The sequence below is a fragment of the Myodes glareolus genome, chromosome 7 (genome assembly GCF_982192425.1).
Source record: "Myodes glareolus chromosome 7, mMyoGla1.1, whole genome shotgun sequence".
NCBI classification, from domain to species: domain Eukaryota; kingdom Metazoa; phylum Chordata; class Mammalia; order Rodentia; family Cricetidae; genus Myodes; species Myodes glareolus.
This window is the reverse complement of record NC_142032.1, coordinates 4,115,548-4,137,065: the sequence shown is the minus strand read 5'-3', so window position 1 is coordinate 4,137,065 and position 21,518 is coordinate 4,115,548. Positions and strand designations below refer to the sequence as shown.

Here is a 21,518-nt window from a genome sequence, read left to right as displayed (position 1 = left end):
GTGATGGGAGTCTGGGGGAGGATTAAAAAGATAACTCCGTAATTTATCTTCTAAACCAGGCACTTTTGAGAGCTCATGTGGAAGGTAGAACAATTAAGAGGCATTAGTTGCCTACAACAGGTATAATGAGGACCACCCAGGACAAACCATATGCAAGGTCACCCAGCTAGAAAGCACACCACTAACACAGACAGCTTCTTGACCTTGATATATAGCAAACTCCTCTGGGAATTCTAGGGCGCTATTGATGGAGCGCTGGGCCAAGGAACAATAAATATGGATTCTAATATTTGGTCAGCACCACACTTACTTCTCACAGCAGATTAAAGTCACGTGACAACCGAAGACAGAGCAGGTGAAACTGGACAGAGGGTGTAAACGCGTTCTAATAATGAATAGGGAGTCACTGATGGTAAACTTTTGTTATTAGTTAAATAAATACCTTAACAAACCCAAAGAAGCTCGCTGCTGCAGGACGGCTGGCGGCCAGCATCCTGCCGATGTGAGCCTAGATGTGAGCTGCACAAGGCTCTGCTTCTGAGCCTGGATGCTACACACCCTGGATGCAGCTACCAGCCCATTTTCACGGAACACCACTTCTTCCTGACTAATACACCTTAAAACTATGTGCATCGGTGGTGGCTCACGCCTTTAATCCCAGCACGCGGGAGGCAGAGGCAGGTGGATCTCTGTGAGTTCGAGGCCAGCCTGGTCTACAAGAGCGAGTTCCAGGACAGGCTCCAAAGCTGCAGAGAAGCCCTGTCTCAAAAAACCAAAAAAAAAAAAAAAAAGCTGCAGCTTCTGAAGCCTGGGAGACCTGCTTATGTTTCTCGCTGTACGTATCTTTTTCCTTAAAGTCTCTTTGAGGCCTTTAAGTGTCTGGCAGAGGCTTAACGTATGGATGGTAACACAGGCGGACATGTGTGCAGGAGGCTGCTAGGTGAGAGGAGCGCAGGGCTCTGTAACCCAGGAGAATGAATTGTTTTGCTGCACATGGGTCGGTGGCATCCAAAGAGGACATGTGTTAGGCAGAGGGGCAGAGGAAACATTGTTCTCTCTATATATTTTTTGCGTATTTGAACTGTGTTCTAATGTTTTAAAACTAGAAACAGACATAAGGACTTAGAGGACTTGGGAAGCCATCTGGTGGTGGGGAATCTGCCTCATCTGCAGATTCCACTGTTCCTTGGTTTCCCTGAAAGCTGGCTTGGCTTGTGGACTCTTCCTTCCACAGTGTACAGTGGTCGTTGGTAAAATGCTCATCCTGTTGGTCCTCAGCACCTTCCTGGTTGCTTGCTTTTGGCCTTCGCTGTGGGATTTCCTTGCTCAAGTAGCTGACACCAGGTCTTGGCATTTGGCTCCCATTGTGCCTTCTCACCGAACACCTTGTCAAAAGGATCTGGGTTTAGATGCTATCATATTTCCACTCCCACAGCTCCAGCCTCAGTCACAAAGGGCTCCTTTTGCTCCCCACAGGAGTCGTCCACCTGTGCTGTTGGCAGAGGCAACTGAGGTCTGGGCAGAGGCAGGCATGGAAATCCAGAAGCAATGAATGCCGTTGCATGTGCCCAGTTTGAGGAGTGTTTGGTGTCTAAGACTCAGTCGTGAGGCAAGTGTAGTGAGTCTTTCTCTGTCCCACCATCCAGCTCCCAAATAAGACACAGAGACTTGTTACTAATTTTGCAGGCTCAGCCTTAGCTTAGGCTTGTCCCACTAGCTTTTGTAACTTAAATTAGCCCCCCTTTATATAAATGTATGTTTTATCACATGGTCATTACCTCTCTCCCATTCTGTGTGTCCAGTTCATTTCACATCTCCATGGCAATCCCTCTTGAGCCTAGAATCATCTGCTACTTCCTCTCTCTCTGCCAGGAAGTCCTGCCTATACCTTCTGCCTATCTATTGGCTGTGCAGCTCTTTATTAAACTAATCACAACAATATATCTTCACGCAGTGTACAAATAATTCCCAACAGGCAATTCTGAAATTCCTGGGAGAAAAAAGTCATCGGGGCGGGCGCTGACTACCTGGGAGTGGTGTAGGAGGTTCTTCTGTCTATGTGTCACTTTCATTGGGTGAATAAAGAGACTGCCTTGGCCTTTTGATAGGGCAGCCCTTAGATGGGCGGAGTAGACAGAACAGAATGCTGGGAAGAAGGGAAGTGTGGCAGACGCTATGATTCTCCTGCCTGAGAGAGACGCTGGTTAGAATTTTTCCCAGTAAGATACGACCTTGTGGAGATATACAGATTATTAGAAATGGCTTAAACTAATATGGGAGAGTTAGCCAATAAGAGGCTAGAAATAATGGGCCAGGCAGTAATTTAATTAATACAACTTCTGTGTGGTCATTTTAGGGGTTAAGCTAGCCAGGTGATGGGACGCAGCCCACTCCTCCTCCTTACTACATGTGAGTCATCACTGTGTTTAAACTCACAGCACACTGCCCAATGGTCATCCCAAGGAAAATGGAGAGAAGCTAAATGGCCTGTGAAGGAGACCCCCAAACAGTGGGGGCTTCCACATGGACCCCAGATTAGACACAAACCACTACCAAACACCCGTTTGCACAGAGAGATCCTTCTTTGAGTGGGGAAACAAAGTGGCTGCTTTCTGACTCTGGCAGAAGACAGCACAAATTTTTAAGAGGAGGAAAAGGGGAGGACTGTGTTAGAATGGACTAGGATGTGGTGGTAAAGGAGGTGGGGATGAGGGAGAAGGAGAAGGGGACAGGAAAAAGGGGAAGGGGTATTTGTCCCAGAGGGACAAAGACTGCCTCTCAATAAAGGGGAGACAGACATGGAACCTAGGCAAATGGCGGTTTATAAGGGTAAAGGGGGAAACCCTGTGTTAGGATGAGTGTTCAACTTTAATTGGGCATGTTAATTAAGTGAACCAGAGGGGGCTTTTGATTGTTGGACTTTGGTAGTCAGCCTCGGGAGGAGGAAGTGGCCAAATAAGGGAAGAGACCTTGGTGGTTAGCTTTAGGAATGTAATCTAATGGCTTTTTAGCAAGGCAGAAAGAATGAGAGAGGGGGCAAAGCCTGCCAGAGCCACATGTTCAAGTGGGCTAGTGGCCCTTCAGCCGCTGAGTCCTTGGTCATTCAAAATCAGACTTAGGAGACAGGAGGGGACTAGCAGACAGTGGGATCCTGAGGACGGTTTGGGTGGGGAGGACTGGCTGAAGCTGCTGAGCAGGGGTGAGGAAGTCAGACAGAATGCAGTCTCTGACACAGAGGACCTGGGTTTGATTGGAACTGCAATCTGCACAGCCTTGGGAGTCCCTTGAAAGTTTACACAATGTTTGGTGTGTGCCTTATCCCAGGCAAAGTGACCAAAATAATATTAATACTTACTGAGTGGTTCCTGCCGCTACCCTATCACCCATTCAATCCCCACAGCAACTCTGTAGGGTAAGTAGCATTGTCCCTTGGACACGAGGGCCACCAAGGCATATCAACACTGAGTGCTTTGTCTAAAGTTAGTTCAGTTGATCAGTGCACAGTTAGGGTCTGGACTGCCATAGCCCACATGTTTTATTATTAGACCAGTGCTCCTAGAAGACTGTGACAAAGATAAATAGATAATAGAGAGACAGACAGACAGACAGACAGATAGATATAACAGTAGATATAGAAAGATAGATGATAGAATATAAATAAACAGATAGATAGATGCTAGATAGACAGATAGATAGATGATAGATAGGTAGGTAGATAACATAGTAGATATAGAAAGATAGATTATAGATTATAAATAGACAGATATATAGATAGAGGCTAGACAGATGATAGATAGATAGATAGATGATGGATAGATAGATAATAGATAGATAGATAAATAGATAGATAGATGATAGATAGATAGACAATAGATAGATAAATAGTAGATAGATAATAGATAGATAGATGATAGATAGACAATAGATAGATGATAGATAGATAGACAATAGATAGATGATAGATAGATAGATGATAGATAGATAGATAGATAATAGATAGATAGATGATAGATAGATAGACAATAGATAGATGATAGATAGATAGACAATAGATAGATGATAGATAGATAGACAATAGATAGATGATAGATAGATAGACAATAGATAGATGATAGATAGATAGACAATAGATAGATGATAGATAGATAGACAATAGATAGATGATAGATAGATAGATGATAGATAGATAGATAGATAGATAGATAGATAATAGATAGATAGATAATAGATAGATAGATAGAACGAGCGAGCCTTTGGGACAGAGAGCAGGCAGTGAAAAGTGTCTTTGTAACAGTGGTGAGATCTGTGTGGTGTCTGGGTTCCTGTGTGGAAGAGACAAGTCCCATCAGGGCAGAACCCTAAGCACACGTACAAACAAAGCTAGGGTCCCCAGACGTCCTCGCATCCAAATGCACACACATTTGTTGAATATAAAAGTGTGACTCCCTCACTTGACCTCTTGGGTAATATAAATCACTCTGGATATCTTAACTAAAATCCAGGCACTGGAGAAATAAGCTGCTTGTGTTCCAAACTCTGTGCTCAGATCCATGTTCTGATTTGACACAGACTCACAACACACACACACACACACACAGGGTGGGGGCTTGGTAGGGGAGGAGGAAAAGATGAACAAAAGGAGCCACACGAGAGAATGCCAAGTGGAGACAGAGAAAGGATGTGCACAGAGCGTTGTCAGTGCAGATGAGGAGGTGAGCTGTCTCATCCGAGCAGAGTGGAGGGCGCCGTGGGGTGTGGTAGAACAGAAACCCTTTGGGGGTGGATTGTGTACTCTCTTTACCTGAGTTACAATGTCGGTGTCTATGTAGCCATGAAGAAGAGTGCTGTTATAATCAGAAGCCTGGAAGGGGAGCATATTCCTGATTCTATCCGATACCAGAGCAGCCCTCTTAATGCCCCAAAATCTGTTATTGCCTTCCCCAGAGAACAGCCCATTAGACCTGAAGGTGACCTTGCAGAAGGAACGAGAAAGGTCTTGCAGGGGCCTGGCTCATTTCCAGCTGTCTGAGGAAAAGCACGAGACCACATCGGTCAGCCCTGGAAGTCCTCAGTTCGGCCAGTGGCTGTGTTCCAGCTTCGTTCTGTTACCTTGGAAATCCAAATATTTTTCAGTCCCTCCTTTTCTCTGTGTGAGTGTGGACGGAGCTGAGTGACAAGAGCCTGCACCCTCACAGGGCCACAATTACTCAGCCTCCCGCTGCACGTGCAGGCGGGGAGGGAAATCGAGGGCTCCTGAAGCGGGACTGACGGGGGAGACCTGAGTCTGTATTTAAGAGATGTGATAAGAACCATGTTTCATTTATCTTGCCTTAAACCTGTGGGCCAAAGGAGGCAGCTTGACCTTCCACTGAAAAGGAATAAGAATATGATGAACCTCTACTTTTTCTTTGTGTGCATCCTACTTTGCCCTAATTTCATAGATGAAATCACACACTCAGAACTGACTTTATAATTTAGTTCTGAAGTCTAGAAAGGCTACACGGGGGGAGCACGGTGCCTTTTAATATATACACGGGAAGCATGATGCCTTTTAGTATATACACGGGGAGCATGGTGCTTTATAATACACACAGGGGGAGCATGGTGTCTTTTAATATATACATGGGGAGCACAGTGCTTTATAATACACACAGGGGGAGCATGATGCTTTATAATACACACAGGGGGAGCACGATGCCTTTTAATGTATACATGGGGAGCATGGTGTTTTTAAATACACACAGGGGGAGCACGGTGCCTTTTAATATATACATGGGGAGCACAGTGCTTTTTAAGACACACAGGGGAAGCACAGTACCTTTTCATACACACAGGGGGAACCTAGTACCTTTTAATATACACAGGGGGAGTACAGTGCTTTTTAATACTTACGTGGGGAGCACAGAGCCTTTTAATACACACGGGGGAGCATGGTGATTTATAGTATACACAGGGAGCACAGTGCCTTTAATACAAACAGGGGAGCATGGTGCCTTTTAATATACCTACACCCTGGTGTGTTAAGTCTCCTAGAAAGCTAGGGAACAAGCCCCCAACCTGAGCAAGCACAAGGAGGGTACCATGTGAAGGGCATCCCAGCATCCCCAACCTGAGAGCAAGCAGAAGTTCTAGGAAAAAATATAACTATTATTATCTTTTTATTTTCAACCTCGATGCAGGGAGTTTAATTAGCTGCACCCTCAGTTCAGAGCACACTGCCACTGGCACCCCTGCCAGCCCTTGCTCTTGCTTAGTGCATTGCTCCTGGTTCCTGTGTCAAGATGACACTGCACCCAACCCCCACCCATGCTGATGGTCTGCTATATTTACTGTACCCTTGTTTAACTGGGTGTGCTCCTACAGGCCGAGCCAGCTGGTGCTGTCCGTTTGTCTGGTTGTGCTTTTCCACACATCTTCCCATCTTTTGTCTCACCCACTGGAGTCTCAAGGCCCAGCCTTGCTGTGTTCACATCTAATTCATTGACTATGTTGACAGGGAATAATTCAGAGTTCTGACTTCCTTGTTTGGTCTCTATATAGACTGCATTCTGTACCAAGGAAGTTAGGTGCCTTATTTCATTTGATCTGCAAATTAGCTCAGGAGTGGTGTGTTGTTATTTTGATAGTAACTCCAATATTGAGTGAAAACACATGAGATTATAGTGAGGGTTCAGTAACCTTGGAAAGTGGCATGATTTGAATCTGGAATGTCCCCATAGGCTCCTGTTTTGAACACTTGCTTGTATTGGTGTTTTGAAGGCTCTGGAGCCTTTAGAAGATGTGGGCTGAGTGGTGGAGATAAGTTACTATGGGTCAGGCTTTGAAGGGTAGATAGAGCCTGTGATCTGGCATGGCCCCTGCTTCCTGCTCCTTCACCTTGTGAAGAACGTCTATGCAAACTTCAACATGCCACACCTACCATGATGGACTGAGAACTTCTGAGCCCAGGAACCAGACGAAACCCTTGATTCCTTAGGTAGTATCTGTGAGGCGTGCTGGTCACTGTGATGCAGAAATAGCTAAAAGATGGTGACCGACCCGTGACCATGGAGAGGGAGTGTTGCTCAGAATCCGCACTGTGTCTGATCCTCTGGCTGCTTCTGGCTTCTGCTCCTTGCTTGTTTTTAATAAGGTTGGCTCCAGCTCATCTACCTTCCTTCCCTCTGCAGGGCATGGCTTTTGGGTTCAAGTAAAGAATAATTCTTCAGAGTCATTTCATGCCTGAGACAAAGGAACACAACAGCGCACTGACCTTCGTGTCCTCTCTCTCAGCAGAGCAACGTTCTGGAAGCAAAGGGTGGTCTGAGATGCTCACGATGTGTGCTCAGCTAAACCCAAACTTCATCCTTCAAACAGGAAATTGTAGCCTCCGAGCTTTTAAGTGAGGTCTCGAATGCGCTGCCCCCCCACCCAGTTGGATAAAGGAATAATTGCTGGTGATTTCAGTTGTCCTGTAGGTGAGGGATCAATACATCTGTGAGAATTGCTTAACCCAGCTTTGTCCAGGAGGCTGAAGAGTGTTTCTGTACCTCCAAAGAACCTAACAGCGAATAGATTGCAGAATATGAGCCCATGTGTGGATGTGGTTCTATGCCCTTGCGAATCTGGTCAAGTAAATCTGTTTTCTCTTTTTATTATAAGATGTTTGTCACCAACCGCACTTGCATTACCATACAGAGTGACTCCCAAATTGCACTGTATGAAATGTCGCCAACCTTAATACATATGATCCCCAGCCGTGTGTGACGAGGGGACCTTGGTGCGGCACTGAGATTCTACAGAAAGCTATTTCATCTCGTATTCTCAGATCTTGCATGTTTTCAAGTCTTCATTTCTATCATATTCACTTTCAAAGCAGCAGCTATAAGTAATATTTTTCAATAATCAATTATCTTTTGACATTTCTCTGGCTTCTTCCTTACTCTTTCAGAAAATACTCAGGGGCTGGGTTATATTTCATCCAAATTATTTGTTTCTCTAATGCAGGATTTAAAGCATGTGCCTGGTTTCATTGACTAGTCTTATTTCGTGTTATTAAGTGTCTGTTCTCTTTCTACGTCGTAGGCCTGACTGGCTTTTCTAATAAAGTCTCCAACATTCTTTTTATCACTATATACCAGCAAACTATTAACTATTTTGAGTCGTGTGTTTCCCAGAGCACATTGTTTCCATATGTCTGAAAGCACCCAAACACAATATAACAAGATAATGTGTACCTAACGTGAACGCGAGTACCTCACACGTGAGGGGACGAGGCTTGAGCGTTGGACAGTGGGAACACTGGAACCGGGTTCCAGAGGGTCGGAAGGTGAAATAGCCCACAGTCTATGTCTGAAGAAGAGATATGAGGGCATAGACATGAGACATAGTTCATCATGGAATGAAGGGGTCTTCCGGTGCCAACTCCACACCCACGCAGCTGCCGGGGAAGGCTACCTGGAGGCAGCTGGAAAACTTCAGGCTCCTCACATCCGTTCACTGGAACCGAAGTGTGGCTATTTCTGGTCTGTGAGAGCCTCTGCTGAACAGCCGTGTTCACTAGGACCCACGGGCTGCTTGGTCCATCCTGGGGAGGAAGGCGCCAGACTCGGGGCAGCCGTGTTCACTAGGACCCACGGGCTGCTTGGTTCGTCCTGGGGAGGAAGGCGCCAGACTCCGGGCTGTTCTCAGCCTTGATTGGTTCTCTCTCACGCTCTTAGAATCCAAGCTCCGAGAACGTGGATGTGTAAAGTCATAGCGGGGATTACAGAAGACCTGGGAAGACAGAGTGAGAGAAAGAGCAGGCGCTCACAGCCAGAACACTGGGGCTCTCACTGGTCACTCGACAAAGTCACATTAAAAGAAGAGCCTGGTGCTGCAAGAAATTCAAGATCGATTCTTAACCCATTCCTCCCTGTTCTGAATCTTTCCTTGAATTGCAGAGTGAAGCATTCTAATCACAGGAAATGTTATTTCAAATTTTTGTAGAGAAATACAAAATATTAAAATGTATTATGAAGCTAAAGTATTAAATCGGGACTAGACTTGCAAATCAATGAGACAGACATCATGTGGGTTTGCAAATGTATAAAGTGGCATAAAGGGGTGAGCTAACTGGTGGGGAATTGATCATGCAATAATTGATACTGATCATGCAATAATTGACTAGTCCTTGGGGAAGAAATAAAACTACTTACATATCTTATTTCTTATACCAAATAAATTTGAGGTGGATAAAAGTTGTCTCTGTGATAATTGTATATCCTTTTAAAACTTAAACTATGTACTGGAGGGCTGAGCATGGTGGCACATGCCTTTAATCCCAATATTCAGGAGACAGAGGCAGGCCTGATCTATACAGTGAGTTCCAGTACAACCAGGGCTACATAGAGAAATCCCCTGACTCAAGCAAGCAAACAAACAAACAAAAACCTATATACTAAGAACCAATCATGTCGCCCGTCAAATAAAACCACAAAACTATTATTTTTACCTTTAAAATAATTTAAAGCTAGGCATGGGGTTTCTCATGCATAAGAAGTATGTGGCCAAGTTCCCCTGGCCTTTTCCGTGCTAACCTCACAACTGAAACCCCAGGAGGGCTTTGCAGAGGGTCACAGCTACAGTCTAGCTAGCTCTGTCCTCCGGGAACACGAAGCAGCAGAGCGTGCATACAGTGATACCTTGCTACATATTGGAAATGCTTCCTCTCCATTTTATTATACATGCACAAGTGTTTGCCTGCATATATGTCTATATATATATATATATATATATATATATATATATATGTGTGTGTGTGTGTGTGCCCAGTGTCCAGAAAGATCAAAAAGGGAGTGTCAGATCACCCAGGGCTGGAGTTACAAGAGGTTGTGAGTTACCATGTGCATGAGGGGTACCAGACGCAGGTTCACTGCCAAAGCAATCAGCGCTCTTAACTGTTGATCCATCTCTCCAGCCCCCGTATTAGACAATTTTCACATACCCTGAGGCCTGCAAGATGGCTCATCAGGTAAAGGTGCTTTCTGCTACAGATGATAACCTGAGTTCTATTTCAGAACTCACATGGCGATGGGGAGAACTTCCACAGCTGTCCTCTGATCTCCCCAAACTCACAAGGCAAGGGGGAGAACTTCCACAGCTGTCCTCTGATCTCCCCAAACTCACAAGGCAAGGGGGAGAACTTCCACAGCTGTCCTCTGATCTCCCCAAACTCACAAGGCAAGGGGGAGAACTTCCACAGCTGTCCTCTGATCTCCCCAAACTCACATGGTAAGGGGGAGAATTTCCACAACTGTCCTCTGATCTCCACAAGCACACCAACACACACATTCTGGGTCATGGATATAGAAAAAATACACAAATTATGATTAAAGCTATGAATCTAGATTAGTCTGCTTTTATTGCTATGATAAACACCACCACCAGAAGCAACTTAGGTAGGAGAGGGCTTCATTTATCGTAGTGGTGAACACCCATCATGAAAGGAAGTCAGGGCAGGAAGTCAAGGGATGAACCTGGAGGCAGGAGCTGAAGAGGAGGCCATGGAGGAGTGATATGGGATTCCCTTCTATGCTGTGAATATGTTTTACTGCCGCTGATTTAATAAGGAAGCTGCTTTCACCCAGTGGCTTCACAGAGCAAAGCTAGGCAGAAAATCCAAACATATATATATATATATATATATATATATATATATATATATATATATGGAGAGAGAGAGAGAGAGAGAGAGAGGGAGGAGTCAGGGAGACACCATGTAGGTGTCAAAAGTTAAAGATGCCAGCCGCCAGCCAGAACCTTACTGCTAGGCCACAGCCTCATGGTGATTCAGGCCACAGCCTCATGGTGATTCACAGATTAATAGAAATGGGTTAATTTGAGATGTAAGAGTTGGCTAGAAATAAGACTAAGCTATTGACCAAACAGTGTTGTAATTAATACAGTTTCTGTGTGATTATTCAGGTCTGAGTGGCCGGGAAGCCAACAAGCAGTCTCCTGCCTATAGAGGAACATGCCCTGCTGGCTTGCTCTCTAGGCTCATGTCCTGTTCCCTTTTTCATACCTACCACAACCACCTGCCCAGGAGTGGTTCCTTCCACACGATGGGATTGGTTATCTATGTACATCATTTATTAATGAAGACAATACTTCCATCAGAAGGGCCTGTAGATAAACCTGCGTGGCATTCTCTTCATTGAAGTTCCTTTTTCCCAGATGACCCTACTCTGTATCAGGCTGACAAAACTAACCAGTATACCACTCTACACGACTAAGTACACTACCTACATTGGCAGAGGTGGAGCCCAGAATCCAATCCTGGGTTTTTCAGTAGCAAAACAGAGAGTGGGTAGATTCTTCAATAGGAAAATCTTAAGGTAGAGATTGTCACAGTGAACACAGCCCACGTGAGTGTCTGAGTTCACTCCAGGGTGCCTGAACAAATCTGCTTTCCATTATCATAGGAAAACCGGGAATTTATCTGGTGATGGTTGAACTGTTCAGAGGCCCAGGATCAGCTTGGCTCATGCTATGTTTAGAGTGTAAAATGACTACCATATGCTCTCGTGTTTGGTCACGTGGTCTCCAGCTGGTGGTGATATTTGGAAAGGTTGTGGACCATTTAGGAGGTGGCACCTAGCTAGAGGAACTGGGTCACGAAGGGAGTGGACCTTGGTGTGTTATAGCCCAGTCCTGCTTCTTAGCTTCTCTCTGCTACCTGGCTACAGATGTAATGTGACTGTCTGCTCAATCCTGGTAGGTTGCTATGCCTACCCTGCCGCTACCATGCACACCCTGCCTGTTCCTATGTCTCCCCTGCATGTTGCCATCTCCCCTGCTTGTTCCCATGTCTACCTTGCCTGTTACCATGTCTCCCCTGCCTGCTGTCATGCTTTCCTGCCTGCTGTCCTGTCTTCCTGCATGGTGCCATGTCTTCCTCTCATGATGTCTGTATCACTTCACACTGTGAGCCACAACAAGCCCTTCTTCCTTTAAGGTGCTTCTTGTCAAATACTTTGTCATAACAATAAGAAAAGTAATGTGTCAGGCTGTGGTGGTGCACACCTTTAATCCCAGCACTCGGGAAGTAAAGTCAGGCGGATCTCTGTGAGTTTGAGACTAGCCTGGTCTACAGAGCGAGTTCCGGGACAAGGTTTCAAAGCTACACAGAGAAACACTGTCTTTAAAAACCAAAAAGAAGAAGGAGAGAAAGAGGAAGAGGAGGAAGAAGAAGAGGAAGAGGAGAAAGAAGGAGAGGAAGAGAAGGAAGAGGAAGAAGGAGGAGGAAGAAGGAGGAGGAAGAGGAGGAGAAGAAGGTGAAGAAGAAACATAACACAGCCCTCAAAAGGACATCATGGATGAATATCCCAGTGCCAGGAGTCCTTGTGGGGAAAAGAGATTACTTCTTCAAACAGGAACTTGGAAAGCCTGGAGGGGGCAGACACAGGTTTAATAAAAATCCTTATACAAGAACCAGAGTCCTGGAAGCATTGACTAATGTCTCCTTTTTATTGCTGTGGGTTTAGTTAGTGTTTTGTTTGCTTGTGCATTGAGACAGGGTCTTATTCTTCCTCTATGGTTCTGGCTGTTCTAGAACTATGATGCAGTACAGGCTGGTCTCACACTTATGAGACCCTCCTTTCTCTGTCTCTAGAGTTTGAGGATTATAGGCACAGATAAAGCAATACTCTGAGCGAAGCCCAAACTGACCTAAGGACCTTCCAGAACCTTCCACCCCCTCAACGGGACCAACTTTCTAGTAGGTACACACCCATGTTAGCATATGGGTGCAGCGGAGCTCAAAAATCTAAAGCATAACTTGGTCCACAGAGTTACATTGTGAGCACCAATGGGAGTGTTTGATGTCCAGGTGAGGTTTCATGTAGTCGGGATTTCTTTGGACCATCAGCTCCTGAATAATGACATGGAGACTTTTGACTTTTTATTAATTATGAAAGCTCAGCTTTAGCCTAGGCTTGTTCCCAACCAGCTGTTATAACTTAAATTAACCTGTTTCTACTAATCCACATTCATTCTGTCACGTGACTAATTACCTCTCTTCCATACTGTCCGTCTGACTTCCTCTGCATCTCACTGCTGAATTTCTACTTCTCCGATTCTTCAGAGTTCCTGTCTCTGCCTGGAAGTCCCACCTACCCTCTCCTGCCGAGCTATTGGTCTTCAACTCTTTATTAAACCAATCAGATTTGTGCCTTGGCAGAGACACACCTTCGCAGTGTACAAAAAGATGATCCCAAAGCAGTTTCAGTACTGGATTTTTTCAAGCTATTTTTTATTTTTAATAGATTTTATTTTTTGACACTTGGGTTGTAAACCCAGCCTCTAACAACTGAAATATTTCTCCAGCCCAAGATTTTATTTTTTAAAGCCACTTGTATTTATTTATTTATTTGTTTGTTTGTTTATATTAAGACAGGGTCTCTCTATGTAGCCCTGGCTGCTCTGGAATTCACTGTATAGATCAGACTGACCTCAAAGATCTGCTTGCCTCTGCCTCCCAAGTGCTGGGATTGGAGGTGTGTGCCACAATGCCCAGCACAAGGCCACTTTTAGACTTACAGAAAAATTGAGAAGACAATATGTTTTCCTCCACCATCTCTGGTTATTACAATTTTTAGCATCCTGTATAGTTATTGTTCATTTATTACAATTAACCAATATTGTACTAATATCCACCCTTGATTGAGTATCCCTTACTTTCCTCCACCCCAAGACTACATCTGGGATGACACTTAGTTTTGGTTTTAATGTCTCCTCTGGCTCCTCTTGACTTGGACCAAGTTTCAGTCCACTTAGTGCAGAAAGGCCCAAGGACCGAAGCATGGGTTCTTAGAAACCACAACTCCGTGGATTCCAGGTCTTGCACAAACAGCCCGATGTTCTGATAGCTCATTACGGCGTTTCAAGGTGGTGAGCAGCTCCCATCCACGTGACTGGGGGAGCGGCTGCTTCTCCTGCCAGATGACTAATTGAGTACACATGCGCATTTTTCCAGGTGGTGCGTATTTCATGGGATTGCTTCAATTACAGCAGTACACGCAATAATTGTCCAATTACCAGGCTTACGTTCGCATTCCCGGCACTCTATTTCGCCAGCTACGTCGCCGGCTTTGAAAAAATGTGGCTTTAATCACTCTGGAAATGTAACGTGACTGATCTTTCCCCACTGTCGGTTCCCCCTCTGTTGACTGTTTGTCTGTTTCCTAGGTGCTCATGAACCTGCTGGCCATCTTCCACTTTAAGGAACGGAAGGAAAGCTTTCCTGTTGCACTGTGCTTACCCTCTCGAGTTGCTACTGGCTGCTTCTCTTGTCTCTGTGAGGAAATCCCTGAAGACTTGGTTTTGGCGCTCGCTGTCAGAGGGTCTCAATCGATTAGGTGGAGTGGGGTGCAGCTCTGGAAGAAGGTCCTTCCATGTCAACACTTGTTCAAGTGGGATAGACCGGGAAGCAGGCACAGCCAGCCCAGAGCTCGCAAATGCAAAAATGCCTAGGGAACCCTTCTGCCAGCCAGGTCCGACCTCCAAAGGCTCCACCAGCTCTAGCAAGCTGGGGACCACGAAGTCAAAATGTGATCCTGGGAGGGACACTTTGGATTCAAACCTTAACACCATCAGCTTCCTTGTTTCTTTCTTGGAGGCTTCGAGACACACGATCTATTAGTACTATTCCCCTTTCTCGTCCGCCCTTTTCTTCTTCTCTCTAGGACTCAGACCTCTTCCTCCATACGTGAAACTGATCTGGTAAACAGTAAGTCTCAAACGTCACACTCTTCTCTGGCTCCTCTCCTGTGACCTGCCTGCGTGGGTTACTTTCCCCTTTAAAGGTCTCTTGGTTTTTATGACTTAAAGTGATCGTGGTTTTCATCTCTAAGCAATTCCTTTATCTCTTCAGCACCCTCCCCCTCCCTTCCCATAAACGCTCTGCTTTCCCAGAATCTGCCTCACCTCCTGGACTTTTTTTGTGTCATCTTATCCACACAAGAGTCCTGATTGCATTATTTCTTCTCTGTCAATAACTCTGGTCTTTCTCCCGAGTTCCTGCCTCCAATTTTCAAATGTCCCTAGACGTCTTTAATTGAATCGCTCTCCAAAGTTGTGTGTTCTGTTCTTCCCCACCCCTTCAGCTCCCCTCCCCTCAGCTCCCCTCCAGCTTTAAGGCCTGTTTCTGCTCCTGCACTTTTCCCAGGAGGCAGGGCTTACAACTCTTCTTTCTGTAACCCTGTCTTTTGTCTCCTACAATTAACCAGCTGTTAGGAAGTGGACCTTGGCAATACCTGTCTTTCCCTCCGCTATTGCCATTCGTTTATTCAGTGTTTACTATATGCCAAACGATATCTACTGCTTCTTTCTTTCTTCGTCTCCTTTTTGTTGTTGTCTTATTTCAGCTGCATCCCTTGCACATTATCAAAGTGTTTCCTGAGCAGCCTGTCCTCGCCCTGCCTTCCACTCGTGCTTAGGAACATTTAATGGCCACATACAGCCCATTACAAGATGCACTTCTCAGCAGAGGACTCTGGAGTCTGGAGTTCCAGGAGACGCTTTAAAGGCACAGAAGCACATGACTGAGATGGGAAGAAATGATTTCTGTCCGTCTTGTGAGCGAGTACAGCTTTCCAGCCGTGGGTCTTTTTAAGATTTCTTTATTTTATGTGGACGACTGTTTTGCCTGCATGTATGTATGTGTGCCACATGCTTGTCTGGTGTCTGTGGAGATCAGAAGAAGTTATAGATGGGTGTGAGTCACTTTGTGGGTGTTGGGAATTGAAACCAGGTTTTCTGCAAAAACATTCCATGCCCTTAATACTGAATCATCTCTCCAGGTCTCCAAATCATTTTTTTAAAAAGTCGGGGTGTCACTGTGTATCCCTGCATGGCCTCAAGCTCACAACCCAACTCATAATTCTTAAAAGACAAAGCTAAACAGCCAACATTTTGAAGACCTACTATGTTAGTCTTAGCCTGACAGTTAATGTCTGCTTCAACTAAATCCTAACTGAATTTCCTAAATGAGAACTAACAAGCCAAAAGTTAACTATAGACAACCTCTGCTGAACCAAATTAGACTCGTTACCAGTCAAAATCCAGAATCGCCCAGTTAGGGCTTGGCTTGCATCACCTTTCGCTAAGGGATGCAACTAACCTTCCCACATTGAGTTGAACTCTCTCTCAACTCCACGGGGCTCTCAACACCTCCTTCAGGCTTCCAAGAATGCTTTCTTTTCCTGGATTGTCTGTGAACTCCATTTCATGACCCTCTGAGCTCTCTTCGCAGACCTGCCAGGTTTGTTAATCATATTCATGCGTTTGTGTTTATCGACCGCTTACAGCACAGATGGCGTCCTAAACATCTTCCCATCACTCCCAGCCGCTAACACAGGGCTTCCTTTGGAGGAAGCGCTCGCAGACATCTTCTGCATGAGTAACTGTCCTCTTTTCTATGCCCTTGTTCTGAAGGAGTCGGCATGAGCTCCGGTGGAAGAGGAGGAAACATGCCGTGTATGTTTATGTAAAGCAGATAAAGAAAAAGAATGAGAGGAATCATAGAAGGAGACAGTAGGTATGAAAACAAAACAATAACCTGCCTTATTCAGCACTGCCCAAGAAGGTAGAAGAAATGACCCTTCCATTAGTCTTCAGCCCTCTTTACTTCACCTTTATTCATGAACTGACATAGCAGGTATTAACCCATTAAGGTTTCAGGTATCCTTGGAGATAAGGGCTGCTGTGCTGGACAAGGGTCCTAAAGGGAACAGCGTAGTCTTCAACAACATAGTGTTGCGTGGGAGGGGCAGGGATGAGAAATAAGGAACTTGAAAGCAATAGCTGGGACCAGGAGGCCTTGCATAACCTATGGCTTACACCAAGCAAATTTGCTAACAAGCACAGCATCATTTATACCATTTACAGGGCAGAAATGGCTGATGTCAGCAGAGAGCTAAATCAGACAATGTTGGCAAAGAGAACGCAGAACGCTTGGGACACAGCTGCCTTGGAAGGATAACCACAGCCCAGGGAGAAGAGTTGGGTCCCCAGACGCCACAACCTTGACTTCTTGGAGGCACAAGCTCCAGACCTAGTCACACCAAGACAAGGACAGAGAACTAAAATTCCCTTTCACCAACTCCTCTAAGAATGTCTTGAGTTGGTCTGACTTCCCACACTGTGCTCATTGTGAAGGACAGTTGTAGCCGAGATGACGAAGACTGACATGTGGCAAGTAACACATGCTGCCCGTGCTGACGCGAGGGTTCTGATTCCTGGCTTAGTTCTCATCCCTTCTTTTATGACTCTCTCTAGAGTTAGGATCTTTTCTATGTGTAGGGAAAACATCTTGATTTCTATCATTGGGGGCTGTATTAACTCCCTTTAAAGTTCCCTGTTCTATGCAATAACACACCCCGTAGGCATTCTTTGAGCCCTTATGAGTACCTATTGTGCGACATCCATTTTAACAGAAAATCCACAGACTGCTCCAAGAAGCCACTTGAACCCCCTCAGTGTAACGAAGCATGGCTGTACCATTCATAGTGCGCAGGTCATGCAGGTGGCTCCTTCATCAGACTTTTTGCTAGCTTGTCTGTTTTGCTCATGAAAGACCCACTGATGCATCCATGTTATAGCTGTGTAAGGTTGGATACATCCCTTGCTTTTTCCACACAGAATGTGTGGAATAATCAATGACAAACTATAGCCAAGAAAATGGATATTTTTCTGGCGTCGGTTCTGCATGGAAGCAGGTGACCAGGCTCTCATTGCTTTTGTGCGGCTCCTTTGCTCTTGGTTGATTTTGAGTAATAGCTTCACTTCTGCGGAGAGAGGATTTTATTTGAAGCCTATTCAGAGATTTGGTTCAACAAACTGGACTATAGGTTTCATAAAATCTCTTTTGAACCTTCCTATAATAGATTTTCTCATCGGTTATTCCTGGAACGCTTCACGCTCCACAGCCACGCTCGGCAGCTCTGCTGGGCTCTGCCCCTTTGCCCATTAACCTGCCTTGTCAACTTGGGATTTTAACAGAGGAAAATTGTTTTAAATTTTCCTGATTAATTGCTTGACATCCCAATTTCCCTGTTGCCAGGAAGTTCTGATATTTCTTTAGCGCTTCCTTTCCTTTTCCCCATCTTGTTCCCTGAAGTGTTGCTCTTATATCTCAGCAATGCAAAGAGAAAGAACAGGGGTCACTGTCATCCACGTGACATCACTCTGGGGAACTGCCCCCCATTGTGTCTGTGGCCCCTTTTGTTTCAGTTCACTCTGCTGCTGTAGCAAAGTCACATAGAGTGGGCAGTGTATGAAGTGTCTACAGCTCTAGATGCCAGAGGTTTAGAGACAGAGGCACTAGTAGACCTGGCATCTAGTAAGGGCGGAGTTCTTATGGACTGATGGCGGTTAGCATATATCAATGTGGTAGGAACAAGAAGTGTTCTCTGGGTCTTTTTTATTTATCAGACTTGAAATCCCATCTACAGGGGTCAAACAAACCTATGCTCCTTTCCCGTGCTGTACCATCTAGAAAAGTTCCTGGCTTGGGCTTTGTGAAGCTGGCACTTCTCCACGGCCAAGTAAGAACTGGGATAATATTCTAAACATCGCAGTTCTGTTTGTTTTAGAGATTTTTATCTCAGGAATTGTATTTGTTACTTTTGGCTACTGTGGTCAAAGATGATGACCAGAAGCAACTTATAGAAGGAAGAGTTCATTTTCGCGTATGGCTCCAGAGGGAGAATCCATAGTGGTGAGGGAAGCAGCCAGTTGGAGCAGGAATCTAAGAGGTCACATTTCCATCCACATGCAGGGAACAAAGAGACCAAACCAGAGGCAGGACAGGCTATAAAACCCAAGTGGTGTGCTTCCAGCACAGCTGTACTGCCTGAAGGCTCCATGGTCTCCCAAACAGCACCACCTACAGGAGACCAAGTGTTAATTACCTGTGCCTATGGGGGACATTGTTCATTAAAGCCACTGAGGGGTCCTTTCAATTTTTAACAAACTACAGGTTTATTTCAAGTCTGATGGTATAGGAATGGATTTTCTTTATTTCTGGAAGGTTCCTAGGCTGCTATAACAAGCCCCACAAACTCAGTAGCTTAAGACCGTGGATATTCTCTCTACAATTGAGAGCCCAGAAGTCCCAATGCATGGTGTTGCAGGGCCATGCTCCCTGAGAACTCTGTAGGGAAGTCCTCACTGCCTCTGGGTGATTCTCTGGAAAACCTCGATTACCCCTGCCTTGTAGCACCTCGGCCGCGACCCCCACCATCTCATGATATCCTACCACTTTTGACTGTGTTTTCACACCTCGTCCTACCTTTTCTTTCTTATTTAGCGTTGATTCATAACCACCAATGTGACTCTACAAGGCAGCCAGACTTGGAGCAGAATAAGGAAAATATGGAACTCAAAGAGCTGCAGCAAGAACATGAAGATCACAGGTTCTTGTGACCAGGTAAGAGGAAGACACTGAAGGAATGGCCGGTCTGGCAGTGGAAATAGATGCATACGAGTTAAAAGCACCAGAGCTGTCAACAGTTGGCGACGGGGGCCTTATTACTTGTCTTGCTGTTCCTCCCCACAGAGCACCCCACAGCTTCTACCATTAACAACAATCTTTGGGGCCCCAAGACACTCTGCAGGGCTCAGAATTGCACGCTGCAGCAAGCGAAAGGACTTTTTTCTCTGCTAACTGAGGGCGAACGAAAAAACTCTCTCACATGTGATTTACTGGATCAGTTTTTTTATTTTTCTGCTTCTGTTCTAATTCTCCTGTCCTACTTCTAATTTCTTCTAACTTTCTCTCCTGGCTTCTTCTCTCTTAGCCTAAAAATGCTCTTTCTCCCAGGAGCCTTGCAGCAATAAAGAAATTACAAGAGTTACCTCTTATTGGTAAAAAGCACATTGCTAAGGTAAGTGAAAAGGAGTCGAGTTGTTGCCATGGCAACACAAGGGATTCAAGGTTTCAAGAGTAAAACTGTAACCATACAGGGGGTGGGCACATTGTCCAATGACAAACTTGGAGACATGGGTCTATTGTCCACAGACTGGCAAGCAAAGAATTGGCAAGCTTCTCTCGGGGTGCTTTTTGTAGTAACCTTGGCCAGACATCTGCGGCTCTGATCTCGTGCATAGCTGTAAAGTTCCAAACTTATGATCTATTTACAAAAATCCTTTATTCTAGTTTTAACTTGTTTTGAGGTGAAAGTGAGTGTACAGTTAGTCTGAGCTAAAAGGAACAAAGCAGACTTTGTAGTATCTGTAGTCCTCATGGAGTTATGAAGCATGTCCTAGTATATATTCTATATATCAAAATCATATATCTAAATGAGAAGCCATCTTCCTGATCATTCACCGATATATGTGCCCATAAGATTGAGATGCAATCACACATTTCATGAAAACGCATGGTAATGGGAAAATATAGTTGTTATTGCACAGGCGAAATCACAGATGAAAGCAACAGTTTCCAGAGTCAGTGGTCCACCAAACTTGCTCACAGAGTACCCCATCAGGGAACACTTCCTCTGGTGGGTTGACATCTGATTAGCAATTGATATAAGCTGTAATTGCATCATGGCCCCCAATAGGTTGTGATAAAGGCTCCTGACATACCATGCTCAAGCCTCTTCACCTTCTTAAAGACTATAGACTTGCCGTTCTATCACTTGTAGCCATTTGGGTTTAGTGCAGCATTTTCCATGAGCAAAGTACCAGAATGATGTGTTTCTCAGGATGAAGTTCTCATTCTCAGATTGACTTTCTGTGAGCATCATTGTGGTGTGGGACACCACTACCCTTGCATGATTCTGTAAAAAGGGAACTCTTGTGACAAAATGCTTTCTCTCCAGTGATCAGATCATGAAGATTTTCTGCTGTCTTTGAGACTTTGTCTGCAAGTGGTGAGAGCAGTCTTGGCCCAGGGTCTCACCATTAGCTGTGATGTCAAGGAACTTGGTGGAGTTGGCCACAGCTGACAGCAATTGGTTTCAGCCAACAGCAGCTGTAGAGCCTCTCTCCCTGTCTTATGAATAAACCAACCAGCATGACTTAATGGTCCACTCTACTCCAGTTTTACCTCAGCTTAATGCATTTACCTCCAATGGCTCTATTTCCATAGAAGATCACGGTCTGAGGTACTGAGAGCTAGGGCTTCAAATTATCTTCTCAGGGAAAGACAACTTGACACATATGGCCCGGTATCTTTTGTTACTATGTGGATCTCCTCTTTCCAACGTTCTTAAATGGGAATAACCTTTACACTATGAGGGAAAACACCTAACTAGGATTATAGCTTTCTGACTTGCCTGCATTTTCATTACTCACAGAACCAATCAAGACACTCATTATCCAGACAGAGATTTCCCCCATGGAGACCTGTTGTTGCCAGTTTGGATGACTTCCCTGGGAGACAAGACGTAGGTGAACTGTAGCCTTGAACATGTCATACTTGGTTATACATGGCAGGGACTTCGATTTCCTTGCAGATGATCTGTCCTTCACCCTAGTAGAGTCTAAGGACA

At 45.0% G+C, this 21,518-nt stretch overlaps 1 protein-coding gene across 2 annotated transcripts in view; it reads left to right on the top strand.

The window, feature by feature from the left end:
- Positions 1-21,518, top strand: part of Trub1 (TruB pseudouridine synthase family member 1) — a 95,434-nt gene that overhangs the window by 53,186 nt on the left and 20,730 nt on the right. For both annotated transcript variants that reach the window (XM_085694153.2, XM_085694154.2), the window contains exon 8: positions 19,331-19,450. In XM_085694153.2, coding sequence (XP_085550279.2) covers positions 19,331-19,446 — 116 coding nt within the window. In that variant the 3' untranslated portion in view covers positions 19,447-19,450. The remainder of the gene's footprint in view (positions 1-19,330; positions 19,451-21,518) is intronic.